Source organism: Equus asinus, chromosome 26 (assembly GCF_041296235.1).
Source record: "Equus asinus isolate D_3611 breed Donkey chromosome 26, EquAss-T2T_v2, whole genome shotgun sequence".
Lineage (NCBI taxonomy): Eukaryota > Metazoa > Chordata > Mammalia > Perissodactyla > Equidae > Equus > Equus asinus.
The window spans coordinates 25,500,741-25,517,708 of record NC_091815.1 but is presented as its reverse complement, the minus strand read 5'-3'; the positions used below and the strand labels follow the sequence as shown (position 1 = coordinate 25,517,708).

General features: G+C 43.7%; 1 protein-coding gene across 1 annotated transcript in view; it reads right to left on the bottom strand.

The window, feature by feature from the left end:
- Nucleotides 1–97: 97 nt before the first annotated feature.
- Nucleotides 98–16,968, bottom strand: part of LOC106843254 (cytochrome P450 2F5-like) — a 48,464-nt gene continuing 31,593 nt past the window's right edge. The window contains 11 exon segments of the mRNA XM_070499534.1: nucleotides 98–1,357; nucleotides 1,916–2,057; nucleotides 2,613–2,800; nucleotides 3,389–3,530; nucleotides 3,979–4,155; nucleotides 4,569–4,627; nucleotides 4,630–4,716; nucleotides 9,213–9,362; nucleotides 11,675–11,837; nucleotides 13,356–13,428; nucleotides 16,506–16,633. Coding sequence (XP_070355635.1) covers nucleotides 1,176–1,357; nucleotides 1,916–2,057; nucleotides 2,613–2,800; nucleotides 3,389–3,530; nucleotides 3,979–4,155; nucleotides 4,569–4,627; nucleotides 4,630–4,716; nucleotides 9,213–9,362; nucleotides 11,675–11,837; nucleotides 13,356–13,428; nucleotides 16,506–16,633 — 1,491 coding nt within the window. The 3' untranslated portion in view covers nucleotides 98–1,175.

The following is a 16,968-nucleotide window of genomic DNA, read 5'->3' as shown; positions in this document are numbered from 1 at the left end:
TTTGACCTTTTCAATTATTATGTAATATTTATGAAAAGAACATGTTTCTGAAGAGACAAACAGATCAATTTGTAACCCAAAATAAATCGAACCAGAGTTGAAAAAGAAAAAAAGAATTTACACATGATGAGACAAGTACCATGTCTGCCTTGTTCTCCAACATAATTCTACTAATTAGTACAGTGTCCAGCAACTATTAGTTGTCAGAGTGATATTTAAAATATTTAGCATCTGCTATCGCAGGGCACTGACCACCAGAATGGATAGTATTCTTGCCTTTTCACTTTCTATTGAGAAGCAGTGCTTAAGATCACGGACACTGGTGCCAGACAAGTTGGATTTAAAACCCAGCCCTATCTCTTCCTGGTTCTTTGACCACAGAAGTGACTTAGCCTATCTGCCCTTCAGTTTCCCAATCTGTACATGGAGATGTTAATAACAGTATCTTGTTTATGAGTCTACTTTGGGTATAAGTGAGTGAGTACATTTAAAGCATTCAGAACCCAGGTAGGCACATGGTTTATTAGGTGTAAGACATTATTTCTTATTCTCTTTCTGTGTCTGTTTTTCGCTCTCTGTTTCTCATTTTCTATTTGTCTATTTCTCTGTAAATCCCTCTGTTACTCTCCCATTCTGCTTTCTGTGGAGTGTCTCTTCTGGGTTGTCTTTTTTCCATTCTGCCTTGGTTCTTCTTTCTCTGCTCTCTATATTTAGTCCTTTACAGTCTTTACCTCCCAGCCTGCCCCTACAAATTTTGATTCCACTACCACAGCTTCCCTGAGGTGAGAGCAAGACGTCCTCTCTGTTCCAGCTCCCTCCTTGCAGCCAGAAATGGCAGAGATGACCTCCCTCTGCCTTTCCCAGAGGACCATTCTCCTCCTTTAAATCAAGGCAGACCACATTGAATTTATTTCCATGATAAGTTTACTAGGAAACCAAACAAAAAATCCAGAGAAAGGTGAGACATGGACAAGCTTCAGGGTCCCTGAGTGACTAGAAGAGAAGCATAGACTTCCCCTCCCTCATGCTTTTGCTGACTCTGGATTGGCAGGTAGCCATGGAGATTTAGAACAAGTAGAAGACTTATTTGGGGTGGGGTGGAAGGTTTGAGGCAAAAAAAGTGAAACAGAAAAAGTGTGATGAAGAGAAGCACTGGCATGAATGTGGGCGGAGTCTCAGCGTTTGCACAGACGCATCTGGAAGGGTCTTGGTATCTTGTTGGGGCCAGGGCCAACTGGGGTCAGGTTTATGTCCTCGGGCGCCCCCAGCGGCTGCAGTGAGAAGCTCTGCAGGATGGTGGTGAGGTAGAGGAAGAACACCATGCTTGCCAGCGACTGTCCCAAGCACATCCGACTCCCTGGTGGAGGGATAGGGTGTGAGTTGACATGGTAGGTGGGATGAGAAGTTAAGTGACTTGCCAAAGGCCACAGAGCTACTGGTGACAGAGCCAAGATGCAGACCCCACAGGCCTGATTTCTGTCTCCATATTATTAAACCATTTCTGTAGTCTTTCTCATATGTGCTGGGTGCGCACAGTTGGCAATAGCATAAGTGTTTTCTCTTACAATTATTCTATTATTTTGCTACTATGTAAACATCAATATTTTTTCCATCAAGACAGTAGACTAAAATAAGAAAAATTAGAACCAACTCTATTGCAACAAATGGAGACTTCATGTTACAGTATCTACCTCAAAGGTTTTCATCACTCTCTGCCTCTACCTACAGAATTGGACAGTGAGAGTTGGGTGTGTCTCTGAGCAGACAAAGCAGACACTGCCTTGGGATTTCTGTGTTTCTAAAGCTAGAATAAAGGCAGTGAAAGTGAGGAGCGTAATCAGGGCTGAGGGATGTAGGTAGGAGAATGAGATTCTGGCTGTTCCAAGGCTGTGACTCCCATCCTCATTCTACTCACCAGCAGAGAAGGGCATGAAGGCAGGGCTCTTCTTGAAGCACCGATTGGCATCCAGAAAGTGCTCAGGGTTGATCTCCTGGGGCGTCATGAACAGACTGGGGTCCTGGTGGACTGTGCTGAGGAGAGTGATAACATCTGTGCCCTGTGGGGGATGTGGAAATCAATGGTATGGGGGGCCAGAGCATGGGTCTCAGAAGCAGAACACACATTCTCCAGGGCTAGAGGCCTTGGGGACTTGAAATACAGAGTGTTGGGTGAATTAAAGTCTGAGGTCCCAAGAGCCGTGTGCAGGTCTCAGACTGAGATGTGTGGACCAGGTTCTGAGTTATGGGCCTGGCCTCCTCCTCAAAAAGGGCATCTCAGATCCCTGACTTGGTGTTCTGGGAAAGGGGAGTGGTCTCTGAGAACACTTGGGATAATCCCATGAGCCCCAGGTTCTGGAGAGGGGTCCTGAGAAGGAGAACCTGGACTTGTGAAGGGGCGAGATGTTCAGAATGGGTTCCAGGTGTCTGGGCACAGGAGGAAATCCTGTGGAAGAGGTCTCGTTTTGGGTGCCAGGACCTTGGATGCCATTGCTATAGCTCAGGGTGCCAGTTGCCAAGGCCCTGAGTGCTGGCGATTAGGGTATCAGATGCTGGTAACCAGGGTCTAGGTGACAGTTGTCAGGTTCCCAGGTGGATATCAGCTGGTGACACACCTTGGGCAGCAGGAAGCCACGGAATACTGTGTCCCTGGAGATTCGGTGTGGGTAGCTCATCGGCATGATGTCTGCAAAGCGCTGTACCTCATGGATCATGGCGTTCGTGTAAGGCATGGCCCCATGGTCCTCCAGTGCCGGTAGCCGTGCACGCCCCACCACATGGTCAATCTCCTCCTGTACGTGGGCTGTGGGCATCAGAGGCTGAAGGCACTGTCACTGAGGCTGGGCCTCTGTGTAGGAGTTTGTGGGATAGTCAGAGGGAAACTATTCTCACTTTTTGAAGCAGGAGGCGAGCCCATAGGAACTCGTTGGGATTTGTGGAAGACAGGGAGGGAAAGGAATGCTAATTGGGCTGGTCAGTTCACAGAAGCAGGTGGTGGAAAATGACTGGGTTGGGTCATGGCGCTGAGGGACTGGGGTTGTTTCTAGGAAATGTGGGTGGACAGATAGCAGGAGATATGAGAGAATTTTTGGAGGCTAGAACTGAGTACGTGAGCAAAGCTTCTGGGCAGAAGGTTTGAGTCATGTACCCCTTGTGCATGTGAGCTGAATTCAGAGTTCCAGAGAGTCTGGAAAATGGTGACAGGGTATGTGGGAGAGATTGGAAGCAAGATTCAGGGCCCTTTGAATAAGATGGAGAATGCAATTATAAGGGTGCATGTGTAAGGCTGGGAGGGCTCTTTGGATGGGAGATTTAGAGCTGATTCTGTACAATGTGAGATTTGAGAGTGGGACTGCATGGGAAGGGCTCCTGGTTAGGTTCAGGGGCGCACTTTGCACTTTCGGGTACTTTAACAGAGTGAGGAAGGCATAGAGCAGCGTGATGCTCAAGGGTTCTAGGCTGGAAAAGAGCAGATTGTGCGTGGTGGTCTCCAAGGTCTCCAAGTTGAAGTGGGTCATCAGGTCCTCATGCTCCTGAGGGTAGGGTGTATGTAGCCACAGGCTGTTGCTTGAACATCCACAACATTACCCCACCAGATTTGTACATCTATTTCTGTGTGTCAGTGTCTGCCCCATCTAAACCTTCCCTTGGGTGAACTGGGGGATGTGGAGGAGGAAGGCCTGATACATCTCACTCCAAGGCCTGAAAGCAGAGACTTGGAGGGTGCCTTAGTGACCATTAATGAGCATTAATTGATGATCCAGGAAGAGGATGAGGTTAACTAATTTTTCTAGGGCAAAGCACCCAGGTATTTGGGCTCTACCTGAGATGTGGTGGGCAGGAGCATCTCAGAACATTCCATCCTGTCCTCTGAGCTTACCCAACCTGATCCTGATGTTGAGCTTCCTGGTTTTCTCTTAGGGCAGGGCTGGCAGACAAGCTCCAGGTCAGACAGAGATGGGACTTCCAGGCAATTTTTACCTGTGTCATCTTGGCGAGGAAGTAGTCGATGAAGTCCCAGGGAGAGTTTGGGTCAAAGGAGGCCTGGTGTTCACAAATGCTGAGGGTGATGAGGTGCTTCAGGCACTTCAGGTTATGGAAGAGACGTTGGTGTGGCCCAGGCAGCCAGTCTAGGAGCCTTGGGAAGATGTTGTACATCTAGGGGTGGGGCAGGGGCAGGAGGGGCAGGTGGAAATATAGAGAGTCAAAAAGGAAGGGTGGGTTCAGATATAAACCAGGGGAGTAAGGGAGAGCGGAGAGGTGAGACACGAAACGAGATGTTGAAGTGTCAGCTGAGGAATGGGTGGGATAGGCCAGGAGGTTAGAGATGAGGTTTCTGAAGTGGTCAGTGAGGTGTCTCCAACCCCTGCCCTGTGGGGTAATCTTGCCACCTCATACTAGAACTTGGTGTCTCCTTATCCCAGTAATCTCTGATCCTTGGTGTCCTCTTTCCCCACCCAATCTTTCTGTTCCCCAATTTTGAATGCCCTACCCCCCAACCCAAAAATTTTGTCCCCCGGTTCTTAAAGCTGCCCAACTCATCCTGGATGGACATTCAGCAGATGGCCAACCTTTCCCCAGTGGCTGTTAATGATCTGGAAGTTGTCACTGAGGAGCTGACTGATGGTCACTCATAGTCAAAGTGGCTGCCGAAGAGCACAGAGCAGATGATGTTGCACAGAGAACGTCTCAGCACCAAAGTGGGGTCTAAGAGCTGGCCTACGAGTGGGGGATAAGGAGGGTGAAGACACTGTCTGATTGCTCCACCACTCAGGACCTCCAATGTGCAACACAACAGAGTTTGTGCAGCAAAAAAAAACTGATTCAAATGTCATACAACTAATCTACAGAAATATAATTGATGCACAGAACATGCACTTGGCTACACAACATATAGCCTAACAAAACCTCAAAAGTATATAGTAACCCAGCAGGTCCCAGTGAACACTGAACAAGACATGGCAACCACACACACAGCAAATACGACAGCTGTGTATTGCAACACAACAAAATTCAATAATAAGGTTAATCACAGGGAAACTCAGAACACTTCAGAAGACACAGGGGCACCATACAAAATACATGGCTGTGTAATAACACATGTGCTGGAGTATTCCAGAACACAAGGCACACATACAAAAATGGCAAATTGCAGTGCAATATGCAACATCAAAATGACACACAGCAACAAGACAGACAGTACAGAACTCATTACAATTGGCATCATGACACAATAAATCAAAGCAATAGGACAGAAAAGGTGACACACAAGCAGTATCCAGCAACAGAACACTTGGAAACTCTATAAACAACTCACAAGTACACAACTTATAGAACTCAGCCCCCAGTTATGGGTCTCAGTGCAACCATACAGTACAGTACCACAGGGCATGTTTGACCATGCTACTATGTCGGTCATCAATAAACCACACAAGGCGCTACACCCAAAGACCCAATGACTCAACAGAAAAAATACAGAAAATAAGGGGAAATATACATCACAATAAGTTCGACATTATACCACATTACACCCTAGATTTCTCAGAATCTGAAGTAAGACCGTTTGAATCCTGGCTTGGCCCCTGATTCTCAATGTGACCTGTGCGCCAACTACCGCCTTCTCTGAGCCTTAGTTTCCACCTCTGAAAAATGGAAAAGATAACAGTTTCCACCTCATGAAGTTTCACAAGGAGTCTGTGCCATGTGTTCAGTTCAGGGCCTCTCCTATCACGACCCCTTCACAGATGGGAAATGTTAGTATTTTACATGCATCGTTCCATCAAAACCTGCAGAGGCACCTGATGCTTTTGTCTACCCATGAGTTATGAAGGCTCAACGACCAAGGCATAGAGCTATTCATCTCGTTATGTCATTTTCCTATTTAAAATGGGGCTAAAAGTAGCATCCACCTCATACATTACAATGAGGATTCATTTTATAAATTTAAAATACTAAACACAGAGCATAATATATAGTAGGTGCTGTTTATTAGTTTAAGTATTTTCTCCCAGTGTTTGCTTTAGGTTTATAGTATACATCTTGAACATAATACAGTCTACCTTCAAGAAATACGCAACACTTCACGTATGCTATGAGAACCTTAAGAGAGTATTCTGCAATTTTCTTTCTCCTGGACTCTGTGCTGCTGTCATAACTTTTACATGTGTTAGACATCCCACTGTACATTGTTGTTATTCTTGCCTTTAACATGCAAACACTTTTAAAGAGTTTTTTAAAGTAAGAAAAAGGTCTTTCCTTTTTACCCACATATTTTCCACTCCCACAGTTCTTAATTCCTTTGTGTAGATACATATTTCTATCTGGGATCAGTTTCCTTCTGCCTGAAAGATTGCCTTTAACATTTTTTGTAGTGAAGGTCTGTTGATGATTATTTCATTCTGATTTTGTATGCCTTAAAAAGTCTTTATTTTTTCCTTCATTTTTTTAAAGATAATTTTATCAGGCATAAAATTATTGGTAGACAGTTTTTTTCATCCTTTTAGGACTTTAAAGAGGTTGTTCGATTGCCTTGTGGCTTCCACTGTTTTCAACTGTAAGTGGACTGTCTTCTTATTTTTCTTGCTCTATATAATGTGCCTTTCTTCCTCTGGCTGCTTTTAGGATTTTTCTATCAATAGTTTTAGACAACTTGATTATGGTCTGTCTTCGTATAGTTTTCTTGATGTTCTCGTGCTTGTAGTTTACATTGGGTTTTCAATTTTACCAATTATGGGATATTTTATCCTTTCTTTTATTTAATTTTCCTGTATTCTCTCTTTATTTTGAGACTTCCAATTACACATCTATTAGGGCATTTGAAGTTGTCCCACAATTTTCTGTGTTCTATTTTCACACCGTGTTTATTATTATAGGTTTGATAACTATGTCTTTGAGTTTCCTAATCATTTCTCCTGCAGTATCTAATCTTGTGTAAATCCCTTCTATTATTGTTTTTATTTCAAACATTGCATTTTTCAATGTTTAAGTTCAAGTTAGTCTCTTTTACATCTTCCATGTCTCTCCTTAGCATGCCTATGTTTTCCTTTAACTTCTTGAAATTATGGAATATGGTTACAGCAATTGCTTTAACGCCCTTGTCTACCACCTCTACCATTTGAGTCATTTCTGGGTCATTTTAGATTGACTGACTTTTCTTAACGTTATGGATCATGAGTAGCAGTCTCCAAGATGATTACCAATGGTCTCCACTTCCAGTATTTATGACTTTGTGTAATCCCTCCCTACATTGTAGCAAGGTTGATCTGTGTGATGAATAGAAAAGGACAGAAATTCTGGTATGTTACTTTGAGATTGAGTTGTAAAAAGCACTTTGGATTCCATCTAAGTTCTCTCCCTCTCTCTTCCTCTCTTTCGCTCTCTCTCTTGCTCTCTCTCTCTCTCTGTCGCTCTCTCTCTCTCTCACACACACACACACACACACATCGCTAACTCTAGAAAATGCCTGCTGCCACGTTGTGAGCAGCTTTATGGAGAAGCCCACGTGCTTTGAAAGTGAAGGCTGCTGCTATCAATCAGATCATTGGGCTTGGAGCAGATCCTCCAGTCCCAGCCAAGCTTTCAGATGAATGAAGCTCTGGCCAACCCTTTGACAGTAACCTAAAGGAAGATTCTGATACAGAACTACCCAGTAAATGCTCCTGCATTTACTCGGGAACTGGAAGATAATTTTTTTTTATTTTAAGATGTTTAATTTTGGTGTAATGTGCTACACAATGATAACTAGATCAGCCATATTTTCCTGTATCCTTAAATGTTTGGTAATTTTTTATTCATTGCCAGATATTGTTGGGCACCAGGTATATTCTTATTTCTATAAGTAGTCTTAAGCCCTAATATGGGGTACAGTTAAATTACTTGGAAACAATTTTTCCTTTGGAGGCTAGTTTTAGGCTTTTTTTAGATGGAATTAGAGTATATTGTAGTCTAGGGATAATCTTAGACAACTCTTAAAGTAGTATCCTTCCAAGTGCTCTACTTAATGTGCCATATTATAATATTTTCCACCTGGACGGAGGAAACAGGAGCTCTCTCCAGCGTGAGTGAGCTACGTGGACTGTTACGCTTCTTTTTCATGGTTCTTCCCCTGCCCTCAGGTAGTTCCTCATACGCATGTGCTGAGCAGTCTCAGATAGACACAAACAGACCCTCTGCAGATGTTTGGAAGTCTCAACTTTGGCCGCTCTCTCCTCACTAGTTGACTTCTCTGAGAAGTCTAGAGAGCTTGACCTCCCTAAACCCCCAGCTCTGTTTCCTCAGCTCAGACCAACTCTTGGGATACCCTTGAGCTCCCAACATTTCATATATTCTGTTCATTTTTTTGTTATTTCACATGGAGGTAAAATCCAGTCTCTTTTACTCTACCTTAACCAAAAGCAGAAATTCCATAATGCTATTTAAATTGTTCCTCTTTTCCTTGGATCAGCACAGAGCAAGATGTGGATGAGCACCAATTTTGGCTTGGCTTTGAATCCTAGTTCCACTACTTCCTAGCTTCGTGACCTTAGACTCTGTAATTTAAACTCTATGGGCCTTTGTGTCCTCCTCTGTAATGGTTCCTGCCCTATGTGGTTATTGTGAGGATGAAATGATTTAATATGTGTGAATTACTTAGCACGGCGTCTGACACACAGCAACCATTCAAGTCTTAACGGGTATTGTTCTAAAGATAATATCTTAGATGAGTACTGCATTGGTTAAGTGTGAACTCTAGTGCCAGTTCAACTTACGTTTGGATCCGGATTCCTCCACCAAGTGGCGTTATGACTTTGAGATGGTCATTTTATCTCTTTGTGCTTCCATTTCCTTATAATTCCTGATTATTGTGTGGCTTATGTGAACTGAGGTGGTTAGCATAGTACCAGAAACATAGTGAGTGTTCAAAGTATAATCATCATCTCACCATCATCATCATAATCTCCCTCACAATTACATATGCTGGACTCCAAATACCATATGGACAGATAACAGGACCAAATGACAGTTGCTACTGCATCAATCTATCCTGCCACTATTCATCAAGGGAACACAGCACCCCAAACCAAAATACTTGGTTGCAGCACTCCAGGGTAAGCTATTCGCATTAGAGTCTAAGTGAATGAAGCTTCCAGGAGTGCTGCAGTGCACAACCTGCACTCCCATACAAAGTAACTTTGACATAAAAAGTCAAATGTCAAAGAGCCAGGACCAGGGCTGACCTTCATTTTTCCTTAGCTCTACCATCAGGAAGCTGACTTCTTCCAGGATGCGCTTCTCGAAGCTCTGTTTCCCCATCCTGATGTTATGCAAAGTCTGTTCAGCAAACTTTCTTAGGACCTTCCATTTATTGTCATTGGAGAAAGCAATAGCTGAAAGAAAAGTGGAGGAGCTAGTTCAATTGACATTCATTCCTGGAGATCACTGCCCTGTGAGTCTCTCTTCCCTGATACTGCTTGGAGAACCACAGAATACGTAAGTTCTCTACACTAGGAAGCCTTCCCTGATCTTCGCAAGTCAGATCAGTCTTCTTCTCTGGGCTCCCAGAGCTTCCAGGATTTTCCCTTCACAACCTTGATGAGTTCGTCATATCACTGCCTAGTGACAGGGCTGTTTCCCCCATTAGACTAAGGGCTTTGAGAGGGTAAGGGCCAATTATTTGACTCTGAACTGCTGGCCTCAAAACAAATGAAGTACATTATCTCATTGAATCTTCTGTCAGTCTCCTCAGAATAGCAGACTGAGGGTCAGATCAGGGAAGCTACCTGCCAAGAGTACACAGCTAGCATATGGCAGACCCCAGGTTGCTTTCTTTGTACTATGTATGAAATACGTAGATGGTGGCTGTTTTTAACAACACGCTATGTACGTTCTCAGATGTTTTACTGCCACAATTTAATAAGGTGACCTTATCTACCTTCTTCCTCTCCCTCTTCCAATATACATGGACAGTGGTAGCCATAAGCTCAAGCTAGAGGGAGCAGATGAAGGTAGGGAATGGGAAGTGATCTCAATATTAATAGAAAGATTTTTGCCCCCAGACACTCTGAGGCAAGTCAGACATCTGGAACTCACCCTATGGAATGAGCATAGGTTCCCCATGGGACTCTGCAGGATTGAGAGAGTGAGCCCAGGGTGCAGGTCTCCAGGTCACTCACCTTCAGCTAGGCCTCCGTCTTTTTTAGCTTCATATTAACATTAAACCTAATATTCTGAATAAATAATGTGAGCTTTAAAAGTTTGAGAAACACAGTAATAGCTATTTTCTCAAGTCCAAATAGGACAAGATATTGAATTGTCACCAAGGGCTAGACCTAGCATTTGAGGTGGATGCACTTGGAGTTTACAATGGAGTTGATAAGGTGTAGTTTGTTTGGGCAATATGATTGACAAGGAGTTGAAGCAAGAGAATTAGATTAGATCAAGTATGGGATTAGTGGATTATATTGAAATTGGTGATGAGAATGGTGTTGAGTTGGTGAGGTTGGTAATATAACAGGCCTGGGTAGAATATATTAAATCATAATCAGCCAAAGACCAGCAGGGACAAAAGTGTAGTGTGACAAAATCAGGTCAATTGACTTGATACACGGAGGAAAGACACTACAGAGCCACCATGGCGTGCCGGTCATAAAGTGGGATGGGATAAGTGCCTTGTATAAGATCTGGGCTCTGCTTAAGAATCCTGAGAAGTCTAAGTTAAGTGGGGTAAATTCTGTATTACTTTTTCTTTCTAAAGAAGGATTAGGAGAAGTGGGGATTACCTAGCGATTGGATGCAATCATGTGATATGGGTGATTGGATAATTGCATATTTCCAGCAGTGGGTGGGTATAAAAAAGCAGTCTTGAGGTCATTGTTTAAAAAATCAGTAGTCATTCAAAATAGAGGGTCTTTATGGCATTTTACAACTACTGCATGATGTTGGGAGGAGCAATGTTTCCAGTTAACTTTGTAGCTGGCTTTCTGTCTCTGTCCTTCCAGTCTGCTTAGTGACAGGGCTGGATTTTCTTTTTGAGTCCACACTGATTTCACTCTCCTACGAGGTTTTTACTTTTTCAAATGATATTGGAGTAGGGGATGGTTTTTGTTTGTTGGTGTTCAGGTTGAATTTTGGTTTGGGTTGAAGTTGAATTTGTTATTTAATGTGTTGGATTGGGTGATTGCGTTTGTAGGATTTAGAAGGAAAATAGGTATTTGAGTCTGGCCAAATTGGACAGTATTTGGAATAGAAGATGGAGCTAAGGATTGGAGAGAAATTATGAATTCATTTTCACCAATAGGATTAGGATGGGATTGATTATGGAAATTTATCACGGAGATTGAGTTGAGGTCTAGGTGGACAGTCAGAACTGGTTCTGGATCATTTGACTTGTCAGTTGAGATGGAAGTTGAGTATTATTTTGATGCTAAAATAAAGGTTGATGATACTAAGGTTGAGCTTGAAATGGAAATGGGGATTCCAACAAAAAAGTAAAATTTAAGTTATTGATGGTGTCTGGGGATGGTGAAAGTTGGACAACTTCATCCCAGGTCCTGGACTGTGCAGTTTCTATGCCATCTGATGTGACTAGTTGGATCAATGACCCTGAGGGACACCAATATTGGATAACTATCTCTCTCTTTCATGCTGCAATAATGGAGAAAGTGTTTTCTGTGATAGAGGAGAGGAGGATCAGGCTTACTATTTCCCTTGTTGAACTTGGAAAATAAGGGGACATCACCCTGGCCACTGAAGTCCTTATCATGGTCCACAAGAGCCTCCTTCACAGCTTGGTATCCGCTGACGACCACCACCTGCCTGGATCCCAGATGCAAGGTGTACACAGGGCCATATTCCTTACTGAGCTGTGGGTAGGAACACAGAAGTTACATTTGGCCTCCCTGTCTCCCCTGCCCTCAAACTAAGGGTTTAGTACCTCTGTGAGGGATGTGAGCATGTTTTGGGAGCTAAGCTACAGCAGGTTTCCCATGAATGGAAGGGGGTCTGGGTCCTGGGGGAAGTCTCTCCTTGCGCCTTGAGCCAAGAGTCAGGAAAAGACAGCTAAGAGCCAGGGCCAGAATTAAGATGGCTGTGCTCAAAAGATCCATGGTTAAGGCAGTTGCAGGCAGCATCTGAAATGAAGGTGAGAGCGGTTGTGGCTGGGGAAGGGATAGATGTACCCCTCATCTCCATCTGGAACATGCCTCCCCCAGGGCCCAGATACAGAGAAAGTTGAGGAGAGGAAAAGAAGTAGAGAGGAATAGAGACAAGGAATCCGACTTGAGAGAGAAAGGGAGGGAAGTTGGGTGGGAGGAAGAATGAGAGAAAGAGTAGCAGTGGCAGAAAGAGGCAGTGATAGAGTGAGAAACATTAAGAAAGAGATAGGCAGAGAGACAAAGAGGGAGCCAGAAAGATATAAAGAAAGAGATAGAGAAATTGATAGATAGGGACAGAAAGAGGTAGACAGAGAGTGACTTACACAGAGATAGGCAGAGACAGAGAGAGAAAAAGAGACTTACCTCAAACTCAGAGAGACGTTGGAGAGAGCATAAGGGAAAGGCTTCTCTCTCTTCCTGTCTTTCTTTCTATCTCTCTATCCCTGTCTCCCCTGCTGTCTCTTTCCCTCCTTCTATCTCCTTTTCCCTGTGTGTCCCTCTGTCTCTCCCTCCCTCCTTTCCTTCTGTCTCCATCTTTCCACATTTCTACATCCTTTTCACTGTCCCCATCTGAGTGTGGTTGGTGCCTCTAAGTTGTTCAATAGATGCCTCAAGGTTTTTATGCATGGAACAGGGTGGGGCTGGGGGAGAAGGTCCCAGAGCCGCTCTGACCCTATGATTCATTGTTTGACAACAAGGAATTCCCATGACCCCCTAATGGCTGAGCAACAGAGAGGGAACAGGAGACTCGGGGATAGAGCTCCAATTTAGATTCTCCTTCTCTTGCTCCTGGCCCTTGGGTGTCTGTGTAATACACACTGTAAGTGAGAGACTTGGTGAATCTCAGAATAGTATACTCAGATCTTCACTATTTCCTTGGATAACAGAGTCATGGAAACACTTACCCTTAAATAAAATAGATCATAGAACCATGAAACTATGACAGAATAAATAGACTCCTCAATCCATTAGAAAGTAAGCTCAGCGAGGGCAGGGATTTTTGTCTATTTTTTGAACTGCGTATTTCCACACAAAGGATCGGTGCCAAGGGTGGGTTTCCAAAACATACCCACTGCATCTTCTCTCCATCATCCTATCTGAGACCAGAACTCCCACCCCTCAGTTCCTCACTTACCTTTCCCCAGCTATCCTGACTGTCTTTTTGGAGAAAGTTGGAGAAGAGAAGATGCCCACACTCTCCACCCACATCCCTGGCTTCCCCCTCACCTCCTTCAGGGATTTCCACAGGTTCTCCACACGCACACCCAGGATATTTCTTACAAAGTGCTTGACTGCAGGGCTGAAAAGCGATGGTCAGAGGGTGAGGAGGAGGCGGAAGCCTGAGCGTGACAGCCACACAGCAGTTCCCAGGAGCTTTATTCTATTTGATCACCACGGAGCAGGTGCTTCCAGGTCTTATCATATCACTGTCCTCTTGCATCAACCCCAGAATTGGAAGTGGGAGGGAGGTCCTCAACATCCTACTGAGTCATTGCTCTTGGCATCATGCTGGTCACTTTACTTTGCTAGGGCTGGTGTATCTAAGTACCACAACTAATTGTTTAAACAAGAAAATTATTTGTCTTGTTCTGGTAGCTGTGAGTCTGAGATCAAGATTCTGGTAGTTTTCTGGCAATCTTGGTGTGTAGAAGCATCACCTTGATCTTTTCCTCCATCTTCACGTGCCATCCCCTCTGTGTGTGTATCTTGCTGTAAATTTCCCCTTTTTATGAGGACATCAGACATGTTGGATTGGGGGCCCATGCTTCTCCAGTTTGATCTCATCTTAACTAATTAGAACTGTAGTGGCCCTATTTCCAAATAAGGTCACATTCTGAGGCACTGGAGGTTAGAATTTCAACACATGAACATTTGGGGACAAAATTTAACCCATAACACTGAGTATCCCCTGCTCAATTACCTCTGGGAGATCTCTCCCAATTGTCCTACCCTCTTCCAAGGCCCGCCCTTGGCTGAACTCATTCCATGCCCCTTGGCTGTATCCCCATGCCTGTGTCCACCTATCTCTGTCTGACTGTGCTTATATAGTTCTCTGGTCCATGGGTAGTCTCTCCCTTTAACTTTCCTTTAGTCACAGCTCAGGGACTGTGGTTGTTTGCATCTGTTTTCTTCCCTTTTAGCTTATCCTTGTCCCAAATTCTCCTGTTACTTCCTTCTCTATCCATCAGATCCCATTCAGCCACCACATCTGGGTAACTAATTGTGTGTTGTCTTCTCCATGGCTTTGCATGTGGGAATCCCCCCTCTATACATTGTGGGAGCCTTCATTCCTCTTGCTTTTTCTGAACCACCTTTGCAAATACTCTGTTTCTCTGGTCTAACTCTTTTATTGCCCAATCAGCTCCCCGTTCTGCTTCTATCTCTAGGTTCACCTGCTCAGATCAATGACCCCAGAGCTGAACAAACTATCATGTCACCATGACCTTTTGATAGAATGCCACAAGGACAGAAGGTGTGCAAACCCACCTCCCCCAGGAGAAAGTTCTGGAAGTATGTTTTTTTCCAGGACACTCCCTATGCCTAAAAATAGAGAAAAAGGCTTGAGTGGTAAGTAGAAGTTAGATTCAGGAAAGGACTTTGTTAAAGTGGTGCCTTTTCTGCTCCTGTCTTCTACGGGAATCCAAATACTTGTGGATGTAGGTTAATTTGGGGCTACAACTTCCTATAAGGGAATTTCCCTCTTTCTCATCCTTGCCAGGGTGGGACTTGGTGTTCTAGGAGCTGGACAGGTCCTTGGTTCAGTTGAAGTTCTGCTTTCTTCCCTATATTTGCCCCTCTCCCTTACCAATCACAAAATTAGAAGACAGGCTCAGGACGGGTCACAGTCTAGCCTCCCCAACTAGGTAAGCTGGTGGTAAGCAGAGCTGTGCTGCCTTGTGTGGCATGATTGAGTCCTATCGAGCCTCTGTTGTAGATTTAGATGACTAAGCTGAAAGTTCCACTACTTAGTTGGCACTTTGTGATAGGACTATGAGATTGCAGCCCTCTTTAATGTGGCTGTGGATTATGTGTCTTGGCCTGGATTTATTTGTATGTCTTAGAATAAAGCTGTTACTGACACTAAGCTCAGGGAAAAGACTTATACCCTATGCCTGATTAGTTGTGTGTCCCAACCAAGCTGGCCCCTGATCTGTAGGGCACTCAGGGAAAAGACTGTTTCTTGTGCTATGTACGGATCCATCAGGTGATCACTCATGAAAGAGCTTTAGGGATTAGACAGAGAGAGAGAGAAGAGGAAATAAACTTTAGTTGACATGCTGAAGTGCCCACTCCTGAGTGGACTACTCATCAGAACTCTTACATTCATCTGCTACTGCTGCCCAGACCTCTGTTTTAGCAAAGATCCTGATCCTCTTGATTCTAGGGGAAAACATCCAATGCAGCCCTTGGCACAGTGAAGGGGTTAATTCAAACCTGACTTATGTCTTATAAAGTAACAATTGCTGTGGCTCCTTATCCATTCATCTGTCAATGTATTTAGGTTGTTTGCATATCTTGGCTAATGTGAATTATGCTGCAGTGAATCTGGGAATACGGATATCTCTTGGAGATTGTGTTTCCACTTCCTTTATATACACACCCATAAGTGGGATTTCTGGATTGTATGGTAGCTCCGTTTTCAATATTTTGAGGAATTGCCATTCTGTTTCCATTGTGGCTGCACCCATTTACTTTCTTGCACTGTTACTTTCACCAACAGTGAACAAGGGCTGCAGTTTCTCCACATCCTCACCAGCATTTATCTCTTATCTTTTTGCTAACGGCCAGCCTTAGGTGTGAAGAGAGATCTCATTGTGGTTCTGATTTACATTTCTCTGAGGATTAATGATGTTGAGTGTCTTTTCATATACCTGTTGGCCATTTTATTGTCTTTTTCAGAAAAATGTCTATTCCCGTCCTTTACCCATTTTTTAATCTGGTGATTTGGGGGGTTTTGCTATTGAAGTGTGAGTATTCCTTATGTATTTTGGATATTAACCCCCTATCAGATATAGGATTTGCAAATATTTTCTCTTTTTCTGTAAGTTGTCTCTTTTTAAAATTTTTTTTCTGTACCAAAACTTTTTAGTGCAATGTACTTCACTTGTTTATTTTTACTTTACAACTCAAGGAATGATAAAGAAAATGTAGTGTGTGGAGATATATATGTATACCATGGAATATTATTCAGCTTTTATTAAAGCTTCTTTTTTGGAGGGAATGTTGCCATTTGTGACAACATAGAGGATACTAGAGAACTTTGTCAAGTGAAGTAAGTCAGACCCAGGAATACAAATATTGTATGAGTTCATTGAAATGTGGAAGCATTAAAAAATAAGTCAAACTCATAGTAACAGAAAGTAGAATGATGTTTACCAGAGGTCGGTGTGTGGGGGGAAAGGGGAGACAACAAAAGTAGTATATAGGATGGAGGTCTCCAGGATCTGATGGCCCACCTGATGGGTCCATACATCACACAGGGTATAGCGTTTCGTCTGAGTGCCCTAAATCAGGGGCCAAAGCCTATTTGGAAAAGGCACAGGGTATAATCTCTTGCCTGAGCTTAGCATCAGTCAAAGATCCATTCTAAGACACACAAATAAATCCAGACCAAGGGACATTATCCACAGCCACATTAAGGAGGGCTCCAATCCCACAGATCTGTCCCTGAATTCCAATTAATTGGCAGACTTTTAACATAGGTCATCTAAATGTATAACAGAGGCTAGACAGGATTCAACAATGCAAAACAGGGCAGCACAGTCTTGCTTACCATCAGCTTTACCTAGTTGGGGAGGCTAATTTGTGCACCAGTCTTGAGCCTGTCTTCTAATTTGGT